Source organism: Narcine bancroftii, chromosome 7 (genome assembly GCF_036971445.1).
Source record: "Narcine bancroftii isolate sNarBan1 chromosome 7, sNarBan1.hap1, whole genome shotgun sequence".
In the NCBI taxonomy this organism is placed as follows: Eukaryota; Metazoa; Chordata; class Chondrichthyes; order Torpediniformes; family Narcinidae; genus Narcine; species Narcine bancroftii.
In genome coordinates this window covers 5,914,945-5,941,776 of record NC_091475.1, presented here as the reverse complement: position 1 = coordinate 5,941,776, position 26,832 = coordinate 5,914,945, and the positions used below count along the sequence as shown (strand labels likewise).

The following is a 26,832-nucleotide window of genomic DNA, read 5'->3' as shown; positions in this document are numbered from 1 at the left end:
ACAGAACAGCTGGGAACTAAAATGTAGTCATTTAAATCTGTGGTTTTCAACTTTCTCTTTCCACTCACATACCACTTTAAGTATTCCCTAGGCCATCGGTGCTCTGTGATTAGTAAGGGATGGCTTAAGGTAGGATGTGGGTGGAAAGAAAAAGTCTGAAACCACTGTTTTAATCGTACTCAAATGACTTGTTATGTGCACCGTTTCCTTACTCCAAAGGAAATGGGCCAATGAGCATTTTTCTCAAGCAAAATATTTCAGTAACAATTGGGTCTAGAGCAGTGGTTCTCAAACTTCCCTTCCCACCCACACCCCACCTTAAGCCATCCCTTACTAATCACAGAGCACCAATGGCCTAGGGATTACTTAAAGTGGAATGTGCGCAGAAAGAAAAAGGTTGAGAACCACTGATCGAGATCATTGTTAGAAGATGTTCTTACACAATCCGGCCAGTTTATGATTCCAAATACAAGACAATGTATTCACTCACCCTACAGCATAATGGGCCACACGCCACTGAATGCTAGGGGAGTTTGGGATGAGCCAAACTTCACCCTATTGAATTAATTAGAAGAACAAGGAAATGCTAAGTGGTGTTTATCTGAAGATTTGAATTGTTAAGTCACATGGCAGAAAATTTTCAGCATCTTCTTCTTTTGAGCTCTTGCCGCATTTCCTGGGAACTTGTTATCTGAGAAAAGGAAGACAGAAGATCAGGAAATGGGTAGAACGCTTTCTCCATCAGCAGCTGGCCAGTCAGCAGAGGATGGGGACAGAGTGGGTTGGAAAATAAGAATCTTAATTAGTTTTCGTCCTGCTGATCTCCACCACTTTTAATACACTGTTCCTCATCCTCCCTGAAGATAAGGTGCTGCAGCTACACCCATAATCCATCTATCTGATGCTGGTAGCAATGTTCGCCATTGTTTCCTGCAAGAGAGGAAGTAGTAGTTAGTGCATTGAGTGCCTTCTAATGCGGTTGGGTGATGTGACCGTCATGACTGAATAACGGGTGGCTGTGCATGTTGTGTAACGTGCGTGTGAGGCACCTAGCAGCACTAATTGTGAGAAAATGTAACGTGCACATGAATGTAACCTACAAGTCCTGAATGACAAAAATTGTTGGCAGGTTATTGATGGAGGTGTGGTGCATTACTCAATGTGCATACTGCTTATAGGTGCAACACTGGAAGATCCACATTGTAATCCTGTCAATGCACTGAAAGCCTTTTTGAATCCTGCAGGTTCCTGGTGTTTGATTCTGGCCATTCCCTCCCCTCCTGACGATCTTCTCCTACATTATTTTATTTGCTGGGTGCTGGGATGGCATTTCATAAGTAGAATACCTCCCTTTCACACTTCCTCAACCAAAATCTGCTTGGAGACAATGTTTCAGAATGGTGTATCCGCCTCCACGCTCACAACAACCAGTTCCTGAAGCTAAAGTATGTCTCCCATTAAAGAGGTGCGTGCTCTCTCTAGGTAGTGCAAGTTATTTTCAAGTGCTCCTCATCCCTGGAAAAGCCTCCAACCAACCTCCAATGCTGAGGACCAGCATTGCCTGGTGTTGCGATAATGAACCGATGAACACTAAATTTGTGTGCCATCAAAGGGTCATCAAGTTGATCAGTTGTCAAGCATTGAAATCCTCACATCCATTTTCCAGCCATATGGAATTTCACCCAACTAATTTGTCAACTGCTTCACCTGTTCATCTCACATTTTGACTCCAGTTTTCCTGGGTTCTGACATTAATTCTCAGCACAAGTGCTGTTCAGTTTCATGACTCCTTACAGTTTGAGCTGCACCCAATGTTTCATGATTCTGATCCACTGTTGGATTGAGTTCAAGAGCCGGGTACCAGCTTACTTAGACCCCTCAGTATTTATGTTTGCAGATCTGTGAGCTCATTCATCTGAATGGGAATTATGTGGCTACATAGAAGGAAAGCATGATTTATATAGATTTTAATTTTATGTCCTTTTTTATTCTTTCAAAAAGTTGTTCTTCAAGTTAATTTGATTCATTTTTCAATGATCTATTTAACTTTTCATCATCTCATATTTTTAATGAATATTTGAGACGGCTTACATAGCCCAAATATTCAATCCTGCACCACTAACAAAAGTGGCCTATTTACCTGCCTAGACCTGCCAAACCCACAAGAAGCTAAATTTATCACCAAGAAGGACAATGGCTTCAATTGTTTGAAACACCATCTCCTGCAAGTTCACTTCTAATCACACAAAACCCTGCCATGCAAATATATTGCCAATTCTTCATTTTTACTAAAGCCCAAGGTCCTGGAGCTTCTTCCCAACAATATTGTGACAATTCCATCACTTGAAGGATGGCAACAATTCAAGAAGGTGACACATCACCTCCCACTCAAGGCCACTTAGGAAATTAACAACAACTTTACCAGTGTTTCCCAGACCCCAAAGAAAAGCAGCAATGATGGAGTTTGACATCTAAAAATGCTTCCAGTAGAATTTCATGGTGGGTTGAGTTCTGGTCGATTCATATCAACTTCAAGGCATTGTTTGAGGCTTTGCTGCCATTCAGGGGGCTTGTGGGTTGCCCCCAGGACCTCTTGGACCAGAAAAAAACAACTTATCAGGCTTAGAAAAGGAGTAGGAGGCAGAAAACATCTAGTGGACGGTGGGCAATGGATCCCATTCTGGGAAATCCAGGATAATAAAGTGCTGTATCAGAGGTGTCATCTTTTGGATGAGATGTTAAACTAATTTTCAATCTATGCTTTTAGTTGATGTGAATAAATGGTTCTCCACTAAATGCAATAATCATGCAAATACGAAGGAATTATCTATATTTCTACACGTTTCCTGGCTATTTAGACCCACAAGACTATTCATAGTTTATGATATTTCTAGTCAATGATACAATTTTTGGGGACAAGGGAGAACCTTTCCATTTCTAACTTATCCCAACCCTTGTAGATATGAATTCAGCACCTCTGCAATATTACAAACTCACAATTACACGATTTGTTCCAGCAACCTATCATAATTATCTGAGTGCATTATGCAAAATCAATTTTGGAGTGAGTTTGCTACATATTCTGTAGGTATTTTGAGATTCCCTTTTGCCACAGCTGATGTCAGATAATATCAGTAATAAATAATTTATTGCATTATGATATCTCTTTTCAGTCACAAGCAGCTTAGCTTTGAATTGTGAATATTCTTCAGATTGTTTTGAGAAAGCAATAGATTGTGAGAAAACTTCTCATCGGTTCTCCACTTGCCTTATGCAAATCTTTCACATGTAAACCATTTGCATTTCTATTTAGTAAATCAACCAAGTGTAACAGATGCATGGTTGGTCATGATCTCACATTCACAGGGCATGCATTTTGATTTTTAAACCCTTATGTAATGTTGCTGGTAAACTTAAAAGCAGAGTAAGTGCAAAGTTTATAATAATTGTTAAAGTCCTCCTGGCTGTTGAATTGTCCAAGATATTTCATAGGAAATTAAACATTGATGAAGTACATTCAACAATATTATCTGTTGAAAAGGCAATGAAAAGTCTACAAAGATTGTCATGCAAGGTTAAAACAGCATCACCACGGTCAGCTCTGTGGGCAGTCAGCTGTGTTTTTTTGCTCAACGCAGCCAAAGGATAAATTTATCATTTCTGCCCTCCCATTGAACAGTGTTCTTGTAAGGAAGTTGAGTTTAAAGGTGCAACCCACAGTAAGGAAGCATCAGTTCTCTGACCTGCGCTCACTCCTTACATGGATCTCCACTGGCCATTTCAGTTTCAAATTCAAGTTTATCATCATCTGATTGTACAAGTGTGACCTGACAAAACACAGAGTTCTCTGGCCCTTGGTGCAAAAACATGCAAACATACACACCACACTCATACAAATGACGCAAATGCTATACATATTCACACACACATGGTGTGTTGTGTATATACATATTTTTATGTGTGCATGCACGTGTACATGCATGAGCATGCACACATATATGCGCGGATGTATGCACATGTTCTCTTGGAGAGTTTTCTTGGTCTTCCAGACCTCAGCTTGACCTCCACCATCCCTGTTAATTACCATCTCTTAATTACATTATGAACTGAGGAACCGGCCACCTGCAAACACTTTACAATCTTCTTCTCCTGCTTTGAGGGCATCATTTATTTCAATTTTCTGAATGCCAAACAGCTGCTTAGAGGAGCTTATGGGCTTCTGATGGTTGGGACAAGGTTTGAGGAGTCAGGGGAATTCTAAAGCTTTGAAATTTGCATCACCTGCCCTTTCCTAACGATGACTGAACAAACTAACAAGCTCATTAAGATCTGAGAGCTCAAACTTTTGCATGGTGGTCCTTTCCTTCCCCCCCCCCCACTCTAAAATTGTACAACAAAAATAAAACACTAATCTTACTTAAAATATTGAAAAGAATGTGTCATCTTTAACTTTATGACTTTTGGAGATCAGTTCATCTTATACTTACTTAACTAAACACAGTAACAGAAAATTTGACCAGGGTGCCCAAACTTTGTGTGTGTGTGTGTGTGTGTGTGTGTAAGTAAATTAATAAATGTTGTTAAATGTTAGAATCTTGGAGGGTTTGCATGAGCAGCTTGTCAGTCATTCTGCAGTCTCTGCCTAGCTCTGATACTCCTGTACCCCTTGACAGGAAAGATGTGGCGTAGCAGGTTGATGGGATCCTCAACAATTTTGTGAGCCCTCTTTAGACATTGATCCCGGTATATCACATCGATGGCGGGGAAGGATACCCCTCTTCCACTATTATGGTCTTGTGGATTGACCTCTGATCAAATGGTCTACAGCAACTGCATCATAACTGTGATGCAGATGGCCAAGATGCTCCTAACAGAGCTTCTATAGAAAGTTTACAGGATGGTGGCCAGTAGCCTTGCCCACCTCAGTCTTCACAGGAAGTGGCAGTCGCTGTGGCGCCTTCCTGACAAGTGAGTTAAGTGAACTCTGAGGAACTTGATGCTCTCTACACTACCAAGCTGTTAATGCATCATGAAGGGTAGTCATCCCTGGTCCTCGTGAGGTCCACCATCATCTTCATTGTCTTGTCCACATTATCCTTTATCAAATCTTTTGTGTGTAGGAAACATAAACAAATAAAACTGGGAATTACCTCTATTTTAAGGCAAATTCTACAATGAAAGACAAAACATTAAATATCAGGTGTGCAACTTAATCAGAACTTGGAAGTTTTAGCAAAGATTCCGTTCTGACGACAGACTGTCTGAAACTTGAACTGATTTCCTTCTTCAACGGGGTTGCTTATAAAGTGATTTTATTTTTGTGGAACATAAAAAGAGTGCCATCTTTGATTCATTATACGCATCTGAAAGCAATGGACTCTTTCCTATAGTCAATCTGAATGGAATACCTAAAATAAATTCAGTTAGTAAACCGAGAAAAACTATGCATTTTTAAAAATGAACTGCTGTTTCCATGAAACTATGACGAAGACTGTCTAAATACAAGATTAATAGACCTGTGACTAAATGAACAATTATGGCACAAATGTTATTATATTCATTTCCAAGGAAATGAATTGGCAACACGGCATATATTTAGACTGCATTGTAATTGGACATTGAACTACATGAAGATAAGAGTACTGGTACCACAGCACAACTCTTGGTGGAAGGACACAAGGACCACTCTTGGTGGAAGGACACAAGGACCACTCTTGGTGGAAGGACACAAGGACCACTCTTGGTGGAAGGACACAAGGACCACTCTTGGTGGAAGGACTACTGTCACATGAGTAGTTATGATCATTACATCCAGTGTTATCACCATCACGAAAGTGTTACTACATCACAACAAAAGGAGTAGGAGCAAAGCCACAAAAATGTATATGTGGGCACGACAGAAAGTTTCAAATAGAGCAGACTTTATGATTTCAAGTTAACAAATAGAAGGAGCCATAGCACAAAATGTGTGTGCATAAATATTTCATAGAGCTATGCAACATGGAAACAGACCCTTCAGCCCAACTTTTCCAGTGGAAAAGCCCCAGCATATCTAATCTCTCCTTATAACTCAAGCCCTCCAGTTCTGGTAACATACCTGTGAATCCTCTCTGTACCTCTTAATCATTTTATTGACACCCTTCCTATAGATAGGCACCCAGAATGAGAACTGCGCGGTCTCACCAACGTCTTGTACAGATGTCCCGACTTTGTCCTGTACTCACCAATCAAGGTCAGCCAGTCTGTGTTGCCACTTTAACGGGGCTATGCGCTTGTTGCTGTGAGTCTCTCTTTTTCACAACATTTTCCAAGGGGCTGCCATGCCCTGGTTTAGCATACCAGAATGTAATGCCTCTCGTAACCCTCACTGTCCACTATGCCACCACACTGATGTCATCTTACTAACCATGCCAACTATATTGTTAATCGAGATTATGAACATCAGAGAACACAGTGCCCAATCCCTACAGCACAGCACAGATCATAGGCATCTAATTTTCACTCTCTGACTCCCACCACCAAGCTAATTTTGCATCCAATTGGTTAGCTCACTTTGAATTCCATATGATCTGGTACTTTCCCTTGCCATTGCAAAATGAAGCCACGTGGACACGTACCACTGTGCCTTTGTCAATCTTCTTGATTGCTTCTTCGAAAAACTCAAGTCGAGTTTGTGAGCCATGATTTCCCACACACAAAGCCAGCCAGAATCTTTCATCACTTCTTGCCTTTCCATTTGCAGACAGAACCTCCTCCCCCTGTAACTTTCCTCCCACAGATGTAACACGCTCTAGCCTGTAAATCTTGGCTTCTGCTTGCAGTGTTCTTAAATAAAAGCACATTTATATATATTTCATTTCTAAATGTAGCCCAGAACAATTGGTATAATAGTTTAATATCTTTATTGTCTCCTTGAGTGACTCATTGTAGCCAAAGTGCGACAATCGAAAGTTAACAGCATATATCCATGATTCAACACGAATCGGTGCTCGACAGTAGCCTTGATCAAAGACTCTAGTGATCGATGATTTACAATGTTGTAGAAGTTGGAGTTTTTCTTGACATCTACCCATATTACACCTGTCAAAGCTTGCTGAATATAGATTGGATTAACTGTTGCATTTCCGACAGTTGTGATTACATTACAAAATAAAAGTTAGTCCATTGGCTGTAAAGCTTTGATATTTCATTATATGTATAATTGTTTCATTGTTGACATCATTAAGCAGGTAGATTCCCTCATTTATTCACAATACTACCATCAAGGATGCGTGCTTAGCCCACTGCTCTACTCACTCTACACCCATGACTATATGGCCAGGCACAATTCAAATGCTATCTATAAATTTGCCGATGACACCATGGACATCAGCAGAATTACAGAGGGCAACGAGGAAGGGTACAGGAGGGGGAATAGATCAACTCATTGAGTGGCGTCACAACCACAATTTTGCACTCAGTGTTGGCAAAATGAAGGAGCTGATTGTGGACCTCAATGGGGGGGGAGAAAGTCAGGAGAACATAGTCCTGATTGAGGGGTCAGCAGTGGAAAGGGTTAAGAATTTCAGATTCCTGTGTGTCAACATCTCTGCCCTGGGGCTTCCATTGCTGGGACAATTGTGAAGCAAGCTCCCCACCAGCTATACTTTGTGATGAACTTGAGGAGATTTGGTATGTCACCAAAATCTCTTGCAAATTTCTACTGGTGTACCCTAGAGAGCATTCTGACCATTTTCATCACTGCCTGGTATTGAGGGGCCAGTGCATAGGACAGGAAAATACTTCAGAGAGTTGTGAACTCAGCCAGCGCCACCTAATGGGCATCAGGCTTCACTCCATCGAAGACATCGACAAGAGGCTGTGCCTTAAGAAAGCAGCCTCTATCCTCAAGAACCCTCACCACCCAGGCCACGCCCTCTTCACTCTGCTATGGAGGGGAAGGAGGTCCAGGAACCTGAAGACGAACGGCACAAGGACAGGTTCTTCCCCTCTGCCACGACAGTCACGACCTCACCTTCTCTTCTTTTTCCTCTCATATATTTATTTTCAAACATGATTTAGAGCAATATTTGCACCTGTGATTCTACTGCAAAGCCACGAATTTTGTGACATGTTCATGACAAGAAATTCAGATTCTAATTTCTAAATGAAAGATACCACTCAGAAAAGATCAGGCCTCAAGACCAAAAATAATTTAAAGTCTCGCTGAAACTTTAGAATAGTTATTTAGTTAGGGATCACTTTGACTACGTTTCTAGGATTCCCAAAGTGAACGATGATTAATTGATGCACAACAGTGTAATGAATCAAGAATATTTTTGTGTAAATTGCAATGTATGGTTCCTCTACCCTATTGAATAAGAATGCTCATTAAATATAAATATCCAAAATTTTACTCCAATCTCTATATAGTTTGGAATTTAAATAGGACTGTATAAAGTTTTCATTTTACTTTTCATGTACCAATATTTACAGGATCCAATCATTCTTAATTTCTACAAATGAATGTATTGAGCACAGCATTAAAGGTATGTAAATAATCGTTTTCACTGTAATTAACCTCACTATTTTTAAAAAATAGAATTTGAGGTCGAATACATACATCAGGGCATGATCTAAAAAAAACATCTGTACTGAGCTGCTGTTAAAACGATTGACCTTAATTAGTAATAGCTCGAGTTGGCAATCCATTTTAACGAGGTTAAATGAATATTAAACTTCTACTGATTGTTCAAGAACAGGTTAGAGTCATTGGTTAAAATACCCCCCCCCCCCCCCCCCCGACAATAGTTCTGCAAATGTTTGGTTAACCCCCAGAGAGGAGCAAGGTCCCAAGTCAACCATATAACCATTTATGGAGCAGAAACAGGCCAGGTTGACCTTTCTAGTCTGCACCGGTTCACTAGAACAACTCCACTAGCTCAAACTTCCTACCAATAACCCTCCAACCCCCCCCCCCCCCCTCCTCCTCCTCCAACCTTCTCTTAAATTTGTGAATAAGATTCCTAGAATTGGCCTTGTGGAGTCAACAGGTTGATCCCAAGTGGAGTTGGCTGGGGTGGGGAGGAGTGGAATTGGTCCAATTTAGGTGGGAAATCTGACAGGGATCCACACTCCTTGTTTCCCAGCTCTTCAGGATGAGATTATTTGTATGTGTGGAGATGGAAGGTGGAGTGAGCCCCCCTCTCACAAGGACACTGGGCACCACCAAAGCCTAGACGTGATCCTCCAGCAAGGACGGAGAACTTCGTGAGGAGGGCATCAAGTCAATGTTAAACAGGGTCAGGCATGAAAGCTGCAGTTCAAGAAAGCGCTGCTCCACTTACCTCTTGGCAAAATCCTTGCATTATCCACCAGGCTTAGAACAATCCCGCCGAAGATAACGTAAATAAATCTGCCGGGCATTTCGCGGAGGAGCGAAAGAGCTGGAGCGAAGCCTTCTGCTGGAGACCTGGATCAGCAATGAGCCGTGGAGGTTAAAGTAAAGCACCATCAGCCCTGGTGGGAGGGGACCCCGCGCCGTCAGACGCAGCAGACATAAAACTGGGGGCAGCGATTGGCAACCTTTGAACAGCCGTCTCCAGTCAGCTCCCCTCGCCAGCACCGCGGGGGCTTCACGGTTCTTGCTGAACCCCGATCGTTTGATTGGCAATGGGCACCTTTTGCTTCTCCAGTGTGCGCAGAACGGGCGCCTCGGTCGGAATAGCACTCGGGGCAGCTGAGCTTCTCGCAAAGGGGACGCTTTCTTTTAATCCCGTTGGATATGGACTGTCCGGACTAACTTGGAACGGATGGACGTGGGAAGGAACCGTGCAACTGTGGCGTGCTCCAGGGCAGCTGGAGAGAGAGAGCCCTTCCCGTCTGTTGCCTTAGCTGAGCTTGTCACGGCCAACGCCCTGGTGCTCCACCTTTCCCTTTCGACTCACTCCCACACCACTTGAAGTCATCCCTGTGCCCTCGGTGCCCTGTGATGAGTAAGGGATGGCTTAAGGTGGGATGTGGGTGGGAAGGGTGAGAATCCCTGCTCCGGACCCACTGGTCACTGAACTATTTGGCTGAGAAAAATGGTCATTGGCCCATTTCCTTTGGAGGTCTGAAACCGTGCACATCACGAGTCCATGAGGGACCATTAAAACCGGGGTTCTCGACCTTTTTCCTCAACACCCACATCCCACCTTAAGCCGTCCCTTCCTCATCACTGACAGCCGAGGGAATACTTCAAGTGGGATGTGAGTGGAAAGAAAAAGGTCTAATTGATTCGTGATGTGGAGGGTTTCAGACCTCCAAAGGAAATGGGCCAATGACCATTTTTCTCAGCCAAATAGTTCAGTAACCATTGGGTCTAGAGCAGTGATTCTCAACCTTCCCTTCCCACCTTAATCAATCCCTTCCTAATTACAGAACATAGGGATTACTTAAAGTGGTGGAAAGAAAAAGATTGAGAACCACTGGGTGAGCTCATTTACGTGCAAGATCACTTTGATTTTGTAGGGCAACGCCAGCTTGAGAGGAACTGTGTTTCCAAGCAGCATTTAAAGCATCTATGTTGCAAAATACACCTTGTCACAAATTTGAACCAGCATTTGCCAAGACATGATCAACTCCGCCCCTCCCTTCCCAAACCTGCTACATTTCAGCGGAAGAATTGCGATTAATTTCACCCTTCCCACTCACATCCCACCTTAAGCAATCCTTTACTAATCACAGAGCACCCGATGGCCTAGGGATGGCTTAAAGTGGTCTGTGAGTGGAAACAAGAAGGTTGATGACCATTGCTCTATTTCAGTCATTATACATTTATTCTAATTTTACAGCAATATGTTAGACATAATGACTTGCAGAAGAACCCATCTCAATGTAATAGGTGTAAACTCACCCCCACAGATGGATGTTAAATATCCCAGCACTAATCAAAGAAAGGCAAGTTCATTTTACCTTGTCCATATTTCTCCACCAAACAGTAGCGTAAAAATCAGTACTGAGCTTTGCGCTGAGTGGTTGCCATTCTTTGTCCACATCTCAATCTCCCCAGAGGATTTATAAATCTGGGTGGTAAGAGGTTGAACATATTTCTCCTTACTTTTTTCCCCCAAATGTCCTCAAGACCAAAAATAATTTAAAGTCTTGCTGAAACTTTAGAGGAATGGTAATTTCGTTAAGGATCACTTTGACTACGTTTCTAGGATTCCCAAAGTGAACGATGATTAATTGATGCACAACAAGAATATTTTTGTGTAAATTGCAATGTATGGTTCCTTTACCTTATTCTTTTGCTCTTGACATATTTGCAGTTCTACCGATGGTTAAACTGTCTGTACTTTCTGTTACTGTGTGTAGAAACTGTTACTCAATACATTTTTGGAAATCTGGAAAACTTTCATTTTCGAAGAATCGGGTCTTTGCACACTTAGACTACACAAAGTTGATGTTGTGGCGGCACACCACTAGGCAGGCGAACCGGCCCCGCTTGTAATCCACGTGGCGGGGCAGCAGGCCAAGATGGTGCCGTCGGGGGTTTCCCCTTCTTCTCAGCACAGGGCTCAGAAGACCGTGCTGGAGGACCACGTGACGCCCGGGTGACGTCAGTGGCCCCAGCGCGGTTCTCAGCCAGGTCCGGGCTGGGAGTACAAGTCCAGCCCGGCAGCCTGCAATAAATCAGTTCTGCTCACTGAGCTCAATCCATCTGGTTGTGTGTTCTTTCAGTAGCAGTGTAGCGACTGCTACAATTGGTGACCCTGACTGGTTCAAACATCTTTGAACCCATCATGAGCAAATCTGGGATCAGTGCTATAGCCGTCAAGCTGCCTGACTTATGGGTTCAGGAGCCGGAGACTTGGTTCGGCCACGCGGAGGATCAGTTTCACCTCCGCCAGATTTCATCCGACACGACCAAATTCTACCATGTGGTTCTCGCCCTGGACCAGGTCACCGCCAAACGCGTGCTGCACCTCGTTCAGCACCCACCCACCAAAGACAAATATGAGACCATCAAGCAAGTGCTCTCCAGATCTCTTGGACTATCCAGGTGCCAGCATGCCACTCAGATGCTGTATCTCGACGCCTTGGGGGACAGATCCCCGATGGAGCTGATGGATGAGATGCTTGCGCCCATGGGTGATCACATGAATGCATTTTCCTTGACCATCTGCCCAAGGACATCCGGCCATTACTGGCCCAAGAGTGCTTTACTGACCCGAGGAAGGTCGCTCAGAAGGCCCAAGAGCTATGGCTCAAGTGATTCTCAGAGGTCCCGGCGGTCTAGCAGGTCACGAGGCATGGGCATGGCCATGCCAAGCCCATCCCTAGCACTGCAGTAGAGCATCTGGCCCCTGCAGGGGCCAGCAAGAGCATAACCAGGGGCATGGCATCTGCTCCAGGCCTCTGCTTCTACCACCAGCACTGGGGAGCCAAGGCTTGGAAGTGTCATCAGCCCTGCTTGTTCCAGGGAAACGAGCAGATCGGCCACTGTTAATGGCTGTGGCGGCTGGCCAAGGACACAGCCTCCTCTACCTGTGGGACTCAGTCAGCAGCTGGTGGTTCCTCGTCGACACTGGGGCCCAGATCATCGTCATCCCGGCCACGGCCATTGAGTCCAGGAACCAACCTCAAGGACCTCCCCTCCGTGCGGCCAATGCAACAGTGATCCGGATGTATGGAAACAAGACAGTCCACTTCCAGATTGGCCGATGAAAGTTCTCATGGAGGTTCACTGTCTCATCCCTTCCGACCACCATCCTAGGTGCCAATTTCTTCCTTGCCCATGGGCTTCTGGTGGACATTCGAGGTAGGCGCCTGTGGACACCCATACTTTCCAGGCCATTCACCTTGATGCCTCCCGCACAGAGCAGCTGCAGATGGCCATGATCAGCACGCCCAGAGACGAGTTCCAGCGAATCCTGGATGAGTTTCTGACCCTCCTCAAGCAACAGTTCTCCGCAGCCTTGCCACGCCACATGGTGTTCCACCACATTCCCATCCAGAGCCCACTGGTTCATGCCAAGGCACGCCGGCTCCCGCCTGACAAGCTCCAGGTGGCAAAGGAGGAGTTTTCACATTGGTTGGAGCTGGGGAATCATTTGGCGGTCCGACAGCTCCACGTGGTCCCGAAAGCCTCTGGCAGCTGGCACTCCTGCGGAGACTCGACGGCTCAATGAAGCAACAGTTTCTGAATGTTACCCCATCCCTCACATCCAGGACTTTACGGCCAACCTGCTTGTTGTGAGGGTTTTCTCCAAGGTTGACCTGGTGTGCGGGTATCACCAAATCCCGGTGCACCCTGAGGACATACCCAAGACGGCCATCATTACCCCCTTCGGCTTGTTCGAATTCCTTCGCATGCCATTCAGGCTCAAGAACACCACTCAGACCTTCCAGCGCCTCATGGACTCAATGGGCAGGGACCTGGATTTCATCTTCATTTACTTGGATGACATCCTCATTGCCAGCAGGGATCAAGTGCAACACAAGGCCCACCTGTGCACCCTCTTCTCGTGGCTGGCCGACTTCAGCCTCACCATCAACCCAGCCAAGTGCCAGTTTGGGAAAGAGTCCATGCAGTTCCTGGGCCATACCATCACGGCTGAGGGAGCCAAGCCCACCGCTATGAAGGTCACCGCTATCACCACATCCGCACAATCTCAAGGGGCTGCAGGAGTTCTCGGGTATGGTCAATTTCTACAACTGATTCATCCCGGGAGCTGCGCACATCATGCAGCCACTATTCGCCCTCATCACAGACAAGCACAAAATGCTCACCTGGACCCCAGAGGCCTGCAGTGCATTCGAGGCCACCAAGGACACCTTCACAAAGGCTACCCTGCTCACCCACCCACACACCGACCTGCATATGGCGCTCTCCATCGATGCCTCTGCCACAACCGTTGGCGCCGTCCCGGAGCAGCAGGTGAACAGACAATGGAAACCATTGGCATTCTTCAGCTGGCTTCTCCGCCCACCAGAGCGCAAGTTTGGGGCTTTTGACCATGAGTTACTGGGCATGTACCTGGCGGTGCAGCATTTCCGCTATTTCTTGGAGGGGAGGACTTTTACCATCTTTACTGACCAGAAACCCCTAACCTAAGCGCTCGTGATGGCGAAGGACCCCTGGTCGGCCCGCCAGCAGCATCACCTCTCCTTCGTGTCAGAGTTTACCACCCACATTTGTCACAAGGCGGGGAAGGACAACGTGGTCACAGATGCACTCTCGCGACCGGCCATCTGCGCGCTGACGCCTGGCCTCGACTTTGACCAGCTAGCCCGGGACCAGAAGTCTGAAGAGGAGACGCAAGCCTTCAGGACTGCCATCATGGGCCTGTGGCTCAGAGACCTCCCGACTCCGAGCAGCGGAAACACCGCCCTGTGCAATGTCTCCAAGGGCACCCTGCAGCCAGAGGTTCCCCAGCAGTGGCGCAGGCAAGTCTTCCATCACATCCACGACATTTCGCACCCATCCATCAGGTCCATGGTCTGGATGGTGGCAGAGCAGTTTGTCTGGCACGGGCTGTGGAAGCAGATCGCGGGCTGGGCCAGAACATGCACCCATTGCCAAATGTCCAAGGTAGACAGGCACACCAGGGTGCCCGTGCAAGAGTTCGAGCACGTCCGGGAATGGTTCAGCCACATTCACGTGGACATAGTCGGGCCCTTACCCATTTCCCGGGGCAACCGTTACCTGTTCACGGTGGTGGACTGCACCACTCGTTGGCCCGAGGCGATCCCAATGCCAAACACCTCCATGGACTCCTGCTCCCAAGTGCTGTTGCATGGTTGGGTCACCCGGTTTGGAATTCCAAATCACCTCACCAGTTTACCTCTGCGCTCTGGGCACAGCTCACCAACAGGTTGGGTATTGAGCTACACCACATCACGGCCTATCACCCACAGACCAATGGACTGGTCAAGTGTCTGCACCGCCACCTTAAGTCGTCACTTATGGCCCACCTCACCGGTCCTGACTGGGTGGACGAACTGCCTTGGGTGCTCCTGGGCATCCGCTCCTCGCCCAAGGAGGATCTGCAGGCGTCATCAGCTGAACTGGTCTACGGCGCACCACTGGCACTTCCTGGTGAGTTCATCAACATACCTCACAAACCCCAGCGGTCACCGCATGAGCTGCTTCCCCACCTCCGGGCCCGCTTGGACCCTTCGCACTCCCACTACCACCCAGACACGGCCATCGTCCCCAGCAAGCAGCTTTCCGCAGAGGATGATTTTATTCAGCGGGGCCCACCCGCGGCACCTCTGCAGAGACCTTACGAGGGGCCATACAAAGTTGTCCAGCATTCAGGGTCTACGCTCATGCTAGACATCGGCGGCAGGTGAGAAATGTTTACTGTGGACAGACTGAAGCCAGTGCACCTCGACCTCACCGAACCAGTGATTGTGGCCCAGCCCAAAAAACGAGGCCACCCAGCTAAAAAGGTCATTGGCGCTGGTTCTGGGGGGGGGACGGGGGGGGGAGCTGTGTGGCGGCACACCACTAGGCAGGTGAATTGGCCCCGCTTGTAATCCATGCGGCAGGGCAGTCGGCCAAAATGATGCCATCGGGGGTTTCCCCATCTTCTCAACACAGGGCTCAGAAGCCCGCGCTGCGGGACCACGTGACGCCCGGGTGACGTCAGCGCCCCCCAGCGCAGTTCTCAGCCAGGACCAGGCTGGGAGTATAAGTCCAGCCCAGCAGCCTGCAATAAATCAGTTCTGCTCACTGAGTTCAACCCATCTGGTTGTGTGTTCTTTCAGTAGCAGCGTAGCTACCGCTACAATGTAAACATTAATGTGTAATAATTAAGAAACAATTTTCTATGTGTGAGGTATCAGTCCATCATTAAAAATATCTTTAGCTTTTAAGAATTAACAAAACAAGACAAATCATTAAATTTAATAAAAAAATATGATATTAGTCTATTATGTATATCACATTATTTTCCAGACATCATTCAGGCATGGGTCAATATGTGACAGGTAACATTAGCAATATGTCAAAAATGCCAGGCAATGACTGTCTTGTCTCTATGAAGAGAGAATCTAAGCATCCCCTTTGATACTCAGTGGCATTACTATTGCAAGTCTGCCACCATCAACACTTAGGGATTCCCATTGAATAGAAATCCCAGTGAGCCCATCCCACATGAATACTGTGACTGAAAGAGCAGGTCAGAAGCTAAGTAATTTGTGTGAGTAGCTCACTTCCTGCTATGCCAAACCCCACATGGGATAAGCCAAGACTGTGATAGATTGTTTTGCATCTGCCTGCATGAGTCCTGGTCCAACAACACCTGAACAGGTGTACCACATCTTTTATTTACATTATTTATTACTGAATATTTATTTTTTTCTGCATTGCACAGTAAGTTTGTTTAGATTTCTCTCCTTTGTATACATATCTTTTCTTGAGTACAGTCTCATGCACCACTGATATGTAGAAATCCTGTCTGGCCTGCAGGGAAAAAAAATCTCAAGGGTTATATGTGATGTCATTTTAAACTTAGGCACACAGCCTGATAACGAGGCCTTGAGCCCGTGCTATTCAAATATGCCAATTAAGCTACAACCCCCATATGTGTTGAGGGGTGGGAGGAAACCGAAGCACCCAAAGGAAACCCCTGCAGACACAAGGAGAACGTATGAACTCTTTACAGACAGAGCTGGTTTCAAACCGGGTTCGTTGGTACTATAATCTTCTTTTCTTTCTTGCTTCTTCTTCTTTGGCTTGGCTTCGCGGACGAAGATTTATGGAGGGGTAATGTCCACGTCAGCTGCAGGCTCGTTTGTGGCTGACAAGTCCGATGCGGGACAGGCAGACACGGTTGCAGCGGTTGCAAGGGAAAATTGGTGGGTTGGGGGTGGGTGTTGGGTTTTTCCTCCTTTGTCTTTTGTCAGTGAGGTGGGCTCTGCAGTCTTCTTCAAAGGAGGTTGCTGCCCGCTGAACTGTGAGGCGCCAAGATGCACAGTTTGAGGCGAGATCAGCCCACTGGCGGTGGTCAATGGGGCAGGCACCAAGAGATTTCTTTAGGCAGTCCTTGTACCTCTTCTTTGGTGCACCTCTGACACAGTGGCCAGTGGAGAGCTCGCCATATAACACGATCTTGGGAAGGCGATGGTCCTCCATTCTGGAGACGTGACCTACCCAGCGCAGTTTGATCTTCAGCAGCGTGGATTCGATGGCCTCTGCCATCTCGAGTACTTCGATGTTGGAGATGAAGTCGCTCCAATGAATGTTGAGGATGGAGCGGAGACAACGCTAGTGGAAGCGTTCTAGGAGCCGTAGGTGATGCCGGTGGAGGACCCATGATTCGGAGCTGAACAGGAGTGTGGGTATGACAACAGCTCTGTATACACTAATCTTTGTGAGGTTTTTCAGTTGGTTATTTTTCCAGACTCTTTTGTGTAGTCTTCCAAAGGCGCTATTTGCCTTGGCGAGTCTGTTGTCTATCTCGTTGTCGATCCTTGCATCCGATGAAATGGTGCAGCCGAGATAGGTAAACTGGTTGACCGTTTTGAGATTTGTGTGCCCGATGGAGATGTGGGGGGGCTGGTAATCATGGTGGGGAGCTGGCTGATGGAGGACCTCAGTTTTCTTCAGGCTGACTTTCAGGCCAAACATTTTGGCAGTTTCCGCAAAGCAGCACGTCAAGCGCTGAAGAGCTGGCTCTGAATGGGCAACTAAAGCGGCATCGTCTGCAAAGAGTAGTTCACGGACAAGTTGCTCTTGTGTCTTGGTGTCAGCTTGCAGGCGCCTCAGATTGAAGAGACTATAATAGCGTTGCACTAACCATGTTACCCTATCATGTATCCACTCTGACAATCAATCTGAACCTTGATCTTTAACCATCAAGATCAAATCAACCCAAATGATGGGCATCCCCTCAACATTCAATTCTTTCATCACTTGTCAACAAAATACACTGCAGTTATTGTCTTGGAGTATTTTAACAGCAGCTCCCCCTACAGCACATGAACAGGCTGTTTGCTCACGTATCTACACTGAGTATGATCCCCATTTAAACTAAAACTTCGCTGCTGTACATGATCCATGACTACAGCTCACCGTTCAACACCATCACACCAGCAAAACTCATGACCAAGCTATAGAACCTAGAACTCTGTCTGTCCCTCTACATCTGGATCCTTGACTTCCTCATCGGCAGACCCCAATCAGAAACATCACCCCTTCCTCACTGACCATCAGCACAGGAGCACCCAAAGGCTGCATACTTAATCTCTTACTCTACCCAGGACTGCACAGCCAGGTTCAGCTCCAACTCAATCTACAACTTTGCTGACAACACAACCTTTGTTGATGGAATAACTGGAAATGTTAAATTTTATTTATGTTTTTAACTTTACACATGTAGCACAGAAACAACAGGCCTTTTGACCCACAAGCCAGTGCTGCCCAATTATACGCAATTGACCTACAACTCTCTGTACATTATGAAGGGTGGGAGGAAACCAGAGCATCCGGACGAAACCTCTGCAGACATGGGGAGAACGGATAAACTCCTTACAGACAGCTTAAAGTGGTATGTGAGTGGAAATAAAAAGGTTGAGAACCACTGCCCACTATGGAAATAGAGATACTGGTTCAATGGTGCCAGACCATTAATCTCGCTCTCAATGTCACCGAGATCAAAGAGCTTGTTAGGAAGGAAAGGCAAAGGATCACACATTGATGGGATATGGAGGTTCCCGGGAGTCCATACTTCAGAAGATATTTCCTGGAGCCAGGACGTTGAGGAAACAGTGAAGAAGTCTTACCAACTTTCTAAGGAGTCGGAGGAGATTTGGCATGTCCTTGGATATTGTAACAAATCTCTACAGGTTCACTATGAAAAATATACTGATTAATCACATCGGAGCCTGGTTTGGCAAATGCAAGTGCCATGCAGCCCAGAAGGTATCGGACATAGCCAGGTCCATGGCATGGTCTGACCTCCCATCCATTGCCGGCATCTCCATGAGAAGCTGTCTCAAGAGGTAGCAAACATCATATAGATCCCATTTCAGCCTGGTCACTGCTAACTTCAGGCAGAATACTGGGAATTTCATCTATTATATGCATTTATTGGCCCTTTTAATTTAATTTAGTTCACTACTATAAATGTTCTTTGTAAGAACCTGTTCAACTGCAGCAAGCAAGAATTTCAGTCATATGTACATTGTACAATGTGAATAAACTTAATATATTCCAGTAAAACCCCTGGTATCTGCCACCTATGGGAATTGGTAGATACCAGATAAGTGTATTTTCCGGTTGCTTGATACTTATTCTTACAATGCCTAACAAATACACCTGTGTTAAGAATTAAAAAGTTTAAAAGGCAAAAGGTAAAAATACTATACTGGACTTACACTGAACAAACTTCACTTGTATGAATGTATAAACCTTAAAGTATTTTAGTTTACTTTCAGTCATACTCTTGAAAACATTTAACTGTCGCAGCATCTGCAGGTTCCTCCCCCTTCAGGGAGCCTCCCGAAAGAAAACAATAACATTAAAGATAATTAACCCCCTCCCCCCACCCCCAAGTTTACAGATGAAGCCTCTGACTGGGGCAACTCTTCCTAAACAGGGATAAGAAGAGAGTCACCCCAATGGCGAGTGGCATCAACCAGATCTTCCTCTTGGGCGACGCCATGGCTGTTTCACACAACTTTATTCAAACAGCTGCTACAAGCAAAGCCCAACCAAGGTCCTCCCTCTGTTGGCTGAATATTTGCTCCCATCTTCAGCAAAGGTCAATGTTTTACTTCAGAGAACATTTAATTTCACAATTTTAAACTTGCGTATTTTTTATCTATTATTTTATTCTGATTTACATTTTAATTTTTAACATTTATTTTCCTCAATTTTTTTTTGCCACCTGCTTGAGGCTGGCGGTTGCTGAACTCTGGATACCAGCAGTTTTACTGTGTTGTCAATTATCATTTGTATCCGTCTATTCCCTTCCTATTCATGAAGCCTCATAAATCCTACTAGTATTACTATTCCAGACAGGGTGTCTGGGCACCTACCACTCGCTGTGCAAAAATAAGTGTCCCTTGCATCTTGTTCAAACTTCTCTCCTCCCACCCCCCCCCCCCCAACTATGTCCTCTAGTATTTTATATTTTTACCCTGGGAAAAAGATTCTGACTCTCTACCCTATATGTCATCCCTCAGTCTCTGAAGCTCCAGACAAAACAATCCAAGTTTGCCCTCCTGATAGTTCACACCCTCTAATGTAGGCAATAGCCTAGTAAATATTTTCTGTACTCTTTCTAAAGTCCCCTCATCCTAATGGAGCAATCAGAATTACACACGTCTCCAAGTATGGCCTAACTAAAGTTATATTTTACTATAATATGATTTCCATAGTGTGGTGGACTGAGGTAGCAGCGAGCAAGCAGAAACTCGGAAAAGACTGGACAACAGGCTTTATTCCAGTAAAAGTCTGAACACCAGTTCATGCCTTGGTGGCTCCCTGCGTGACTGGCCTAGCAGGGGCTGGCTCAGGTTTCCATTCAGGTTGGCTGATTGACAGCCGGCCAGGTGGAGTCAGCCCCTTAGGTGGTCTTCCAGAAGGTACAGAGATTTCCCCCTGCAGTAGGCTGGTGGTCATTTCACCACACATACCTTTATATTCAATGTTCCAGCCAATGAAGCCAAGATTATGATATGCCTTCTTCATCACCTTATCTATTTGATTGGCTACCTTCAAGGGTCTAGACCTAAACTCCTAGATCCCTCTACATATCAAAGATTTTAAGATTCCTGCTATTAACCCTATACTTTCCCCCAATGTATCACTGCCCAAAGAACATCACCTCACACCAATTCTCTGCCCAATTCTATATTCTTTGATACCCCTCCATACTGTCCAATGCTTCACTAATCTGACTGTCAGCTGCAAACTTACTAACTTTTACATCCAGATCATTCATATAAATCAAAAAGAACAGATAGCCCAACACCAATTCTTGCGGAACCCCATTAGATCTGACCCCCAGCCCAAATAAGTTCCTTCCACCATTACCACCTGTGTTCGACAGGTTAGCAAATTCTAATTCCAAATTATCAATTCACCATGCACCTTGTGGACCAAATTATCAGAATCAATTGTCATGAACAAGTCATGAAATTTGGTGTTTGCTGCAGCATCATAGAGCAAACATTCAGATTATAAACCATCTTACAACATGACTATAAAAAAAATTAAAATAAGAGTACACAAAAAGTGAGGCAGTGTCTTTAGTTCCTTGATTATTCAGGAATCTGATGGCAGTGGGGAAGAAGCTGCCGTTGAGTGCTCACCTTCAGGCTTCTGTACGTTTTTCCTGATGGTAGCAGAGTGAAGAGGGCAATGGCCTGAGTGGTGGGGGTCTTTGAAGAGAGAGGCTGATTTTTGAAGACACCGCCTCTTGTAGATGTCCTCGATAGAGTGGTCTGTTCCTGTGATGTCTTAGGCCGAGTTAACAACCCTCTGGAATTTATTCTTGACCTGAGAGTTGGTGCCTCCAGACCAGGCACTGATGCAACCAGCCAGAATGCTCCCCATGGTACACCTGTAGAAGTTCGGTGACGTATCGAATCTCCTCAAGCATCTGATAAAGTGTAGCCACTGGTGAGCCTTCTTTGTGATTGGGGCACCTTGACAAAATGCCTTACCAAAGTCCCTGCAGACCACATTTCTGGCCGTTCCTTGTCAACCACATTTGTCACCTCCTCAAAAAATTCCAATTTGTAAGAAGTGACTGCTGACAGTTGAACAGACTTTCCCTAATATATCCCTGCCTTCCTAAACGTGCATAGATCTTATTCCTAGTTGTCCTCTCCATTGGAGGTTTGCCTTGCAAAAATGTAATTGATTCTTCGGGGTCTTTAGGTTTAAATCTGAAAGTCCCCATCCCACAAGACTGTAGGAGTATTGTTATCTAAAGGACTTTAGTTCCAAAAGACAATCAGCCATCTTCTCGAGGACACTTAGGCACAGACAATAAAAGTTAGCCTCAATCCTGAAAAGAAATAATTGTTCACAAGCCATAAAATTATGAGAAAATTGGTGATCTGTTGTTTTCTCCCTGATTTGTTGCCTATGAAAGATCTTTAATACAACTGGCAGCTTAAACTACTTGTTTTCTTTGCAATTACTCAATTGTTTGTACCAGGCAGAGAATTTGTTTGAAAGAGAGGAAATAAGTGATACCAATCCTATAATATTTTTGAGTATGGCATTTTTCAAAGTCCACAAACTAACTCACAAAATTTAAGCAAACTTCCACTGAGAAAATCCTCCATGAGCATATCACACCCAAGGAAAGAAAATGATAGAAATTACCACAGGACAATGCAAATAAACTACATGGGCTTGCCTGCTATTCCCAAATCCCTTAACATTAATAATTTAGTCCTGACAATTCATTACAAAGAGCAAATTGATTTTTTAATGCTTAAATTCCTTCATCCATCTTAATTTTATTGGATGCCAGCAGGATATAACACTCACATCTCTCAGGTTAACTGATGTTCTTGATAGTTTTTACTTGGAAAACTTTTAAGCCAATGTTGGATGTAAATGGAGTTTTGTTAAATGCTAGTCCTGTCTTATGTTTCCTCTCATCTTGGATGGGAATCATAGATATTGTCAGATATTTGGCAGGAGATGCAGGAGATTGCTTTATTTGTGAGCAGATACATTATTGTCCAGTCACAGCAATTTGCTTTTTTTTAAGAGAAGTACTCTGTGATTTTTACAAGAAGTTGCAGTGTTCTATGATTAGGTCTCCACCACAGAACCTACTAAAATTAAATAATTGTTTATGGTCCAGCAAAGGCAGTATTGCCTAACAGCTATGAAAAAGGATTTCTGTATTTGTAGCAAAAAATCTTGCATTCATACATGATTCCATTGAGTTTTCATTTTATTGATTTTTTTAATTACCCAGAACTAACCACCACTCAACGTCCCCAACACGAACCACCACTCAACGTCCCCAACACGAACCACCACTCAACGTCCCCAACACGAACCACCACTCAACGTCCCCAACACGAACCACCACTCAACGTCCTCAACACGAACCACCACTCAACGTCCTCAACATGAACCACCAACAAGGTTCCCTGCAAAATAGTTTAATATCCTTGTCTAAACATACTAGCTACACATTTTGAGTCCTTAAATGAATTAAAGTTATAAAAATTTAACTTTTTCTGGCGGTACAGTTAGCGTAAAGGTTAGCACAATGCTGTTACAGCACCAGTGACCTGAGTTCAAATTCAGTGCCATCTCTAAGGAGTTTATACTTTGCCCTGTGTCCTAAGGGTGCTCCTGTTTCCTCCCATCCTTCAACAATTTACAGGAGTTGTAGGATAATTAGGGTATTTGGACGGCAAGGGCTTGTGGGCCAGAAGTGCCTGTTATTGTGTTGCATGTCTAAATTTAAAATTTAGAATTAAAAAAAATATTAAATATAAAATTTCTGTATTTGTAACTAATGTACAAATAGTTTGTTTAAACCAGTGGTTCTCCTCCTCTTTCTTTCCACTCACATACCACTTTAACTATTCCTTAGGCCATTGGTGCTCTGTGATTAGTAAGGGATTGCTTAAGGTGGGATGTGGGTGGAAAGAAAAAGGTTGAAACCACTGTTTTAATCGTCCCTCATTGACTCGTTATGTGCATGGTTTCATACCTCCAAAGGAAATGGGCCAATGTCAATTTTTCTCAAGCAAAATATTTCAATAACATTTGGGTCGAGAGCAGAGATTCTCAACCTTCCCTTCCCACTCACACACCACCTTAAGCAATCCCTTACTAATCAAAGAGCAGTGATGGCCTAGGGAATCCTTAAAGTGGGATGTGAGTGGAAAGAAAAAGGTTGAGAACCAGTGGAACTTTCATGGTGATAATTTGATCAGAGTTTTGGTTCAGTGATTATGAGTAATTACTGAGTAAGAAAGAGAATTAATTTTGTGGTGAATTGAAATATGATTTTAATTGCTGCATTTAACAATTGTTTTGGACTGTCTCTTCATAATTCCAGACATGGCTTGTTCTTTCTGATGTGGTTAATACGTACATTTTTGAAACAGTGGGATTATGAAGGACTAAATAGTGGTATACTGTTGGACATCTGTTTCACTTTCATTCTTTATTAACTAGAGTTTTGTAAATTCCTGGCAATTCCCACTGTTTCCAAAAATTGCAATCATTTCTCAAAACTAGGGTGATTTTAGCTCTTGGTGGTTTCCCACTGCTTTTTCCTGTTGGTTTCTCTCATTCCCTATTTTCATTATTCATTTGCTTCTTTTTAAACTTCATATTTATCATTCTAAACAATTCAAAGTCCATGATCCAGAAATTGAAATGTTGGTATATTCTGGTAGGGACCAGAAACAATAGATGAAAAACACAGCTCCTACACGACATCAACTAGGACAGTGGACTAACGAGCTGCAGGCACTGGCAGGGAAGGAGAAACAGAGGAGATGACCCACAGGATGGTGATCACAGTGGCGGGCCAGGGTGGGGTTCTGTGGCTGAGAAACACAGAGGCAGCGGGCCGGCTGTTGGTGAGTTGAGGAGAGGAACCCACGCAGGCTGTGGGCTGCTGAAGACTGTGGTCGAGGGACTCCCACCAGGCAACAGCCAGCTAGAGACTGGCTCGAGACTGTCTGAAAGGGTACCTGGTATCGGAACCGGGATGCGAGAGGGGGCAGAGGGAGCTGAAGGGTTCGGATTTGGAGCTCAGGTTGCCAGTGGTCCAATGGTTTGGACTGGATTCACTGTGGCTACAGAGGCTGCAGGAGCGCTGGAGATAAATCCACGGACACTTGGTGACTCTGGGGGGACTCTCATTTGCTTCCCTTTCTCTGACTGTAAGAGGTGCTTCAGGGAATTTCTGCCGATGGTGAATCTGCCTGCCTGACAGCAGGAAAGAGCAATTTCATGTAATTTGACAGTTTTTATGACATGATAATAAATTGAATCTTGAATATAAAGCCAAGGCACTGTAAGGCTTAGGCTAATAGTGGAGGTGAATGGGGTTAATGTCCATGTTAGAGGTAAATGTATGAAAGCCAACAACAACCTGTAGTTTCAACATAGATCTTAAAGGGTAATTTCCATCCAGAAAGACAATAAATCACAACTCATTTGCTCTCAGAAAGACATAAAAGATACCATGTTTCTTCTTGAATGCAAAGATGTTAAACCATGCACAGATCTCATAGAAGGTATCTGAATTCAGCCTTCTCTAGTGGATATTTAATTTTAACATCAGGAAGGGAAAAACAGGGGAGGTATTCCACGTATCTTAGATTCTATTCATCTTTTGACCAAATCATTAAATAATTTGGTCATAAATTTATTGCTGTTTATCATGTTTATTCTCGGTACTTTGAGTGCCCAGCTTTTATTGCACTACAATTTCCAAAATAGTTCATTTACCGTGAACATACATCATAATTTCAACTAATTTCTAATTCCATTATTTTGGCAATATAAATTTAGAATCTTTGCCTTTTTTCCCCCTCTTCAGCAAGGGGCAATGTTTTATCGAGGAATTTACATTTTTAGCACCTTTAACACCATAAAATGAGTCAAGGAATTCATTCGTCTGTTTTCACTGGGTTTCACATAATGTAGTTGTTCAATAACAAACAGAAGTTAAAATTGATGGAAAATCTTCCAAGATAATTTAAATAATAATTTTCCTTCACATTTTTCACGATTGTAATCAATTGGCTGAAAACTGGTTGGGGTCATCCCCAGGGCAGGAAAAGCCCAATATAAAATGCAAATGTTTCTTATTGAATGCAAAGATGTTAAACCATGCACAGATCTCATAGAAGGTATCTGAATTCAGCCTTCTCTAGTGGATATTTAATTTTAACATCAGGAAAATGTTGAGGGGTAAGATTTATCATCAGAATTTAGGCTCAAATGCATTTGTTTATCTAATTCACCTTTGAAAGGTTTGGAATGGTTCTGTTGCTTCAGGTGTGTAATGTGGACAGACAAATTTGCAGTAAAAAATTTGCATTAATTAAGCAATCGGGAATACTAAGGACCCTGTTTTGATATGGATTCCTTGTCATGTATTTCCTTGGATCTTTAAAATTAATGTTTTTTTCCTCATTGAATGGATATATTTATTTAGAATCAGAGTTGTAAATCATGGAAGCAAATCCTTCAGCCCAATGCACCTCTGACAACCATCATGTTTTATAAAAGTCATCGAATACAAAAGTTGTGCACCACGGAAACAGGCCCTATGACCAACTCATGTATATCAACACAGTTGCCTACATGAGCAAGTCCCTCTTGCCTGCATTTGGCCTATATCCGTTCCTGTCCATGTACCTACCTGTGCCTGTATTAATTCCACATCCCTCGATACCCTGATCATTCAAGTACTTGTCCAGATGTCTCCTAAATATCCTGCCTCCACCACCTCCTTTGGCAGCTCATTTCAAATAGCACTATTCTTCATGTGAAAGATTTACCACGTGTCCTTCAAACCTTCCTCTTACCTTCAACCTATACTCTTTAATTTTAGACATCCATCTCGTGAGAAACAGACTGCCTTGTGCCTCCATAATTTAATATCTAACCCTATAACAATTACAGGGCGGAAACAGGCCATCTTGGCCCCTCTAGTTCGCTCCGATTTAAGTGAACTCCACTAGCCCCACCTACCTGCTCCCTGTCCATAACCCTCCAATCCCCTCACATCTATGCACTCATCGACCTCCTCTTAAATGACAAAATTGACCCTGCTGCAACCGCCTCTTCCGGAAGGTCATTCCACTCAGCCACCACTCTCTGAGTGAAGAAGCTCCTTCTCATGT

General features: G+C 44.3%; 1 protein-coding gene across 2 annotated transcripts in view; it reads right to left on the bottom strand.

Moving 5' to 3' along the window:
• The window catches only part of LOC138738437 (target of Nesh-SH3-like), a 207,561-nt gene extending 197,913 nt beyond the window's left edge, over positions 1-9,648 (bottom strand). Inside the window, exon 1 of one of the 2 annotated variants that reach the window (XM_069888645.1) lies at positions 9,327-9,648. In XM_069888645.1, coding sequence (XP_069744746.1) covers positions 9,327-9,405 — 79 coding nt within the window. In that variant the 5' untranslated portion in view covers positions 9,406-9,648. The remainder of the gene's footprint in view (positions 1-9,326) is intronic. The other variant, XM_069888648.1, reaches the window with a different exon arrangement.
• Between the last annotated feature and the right edge of the window lie 17,184 nt (positions 9,649-26,832).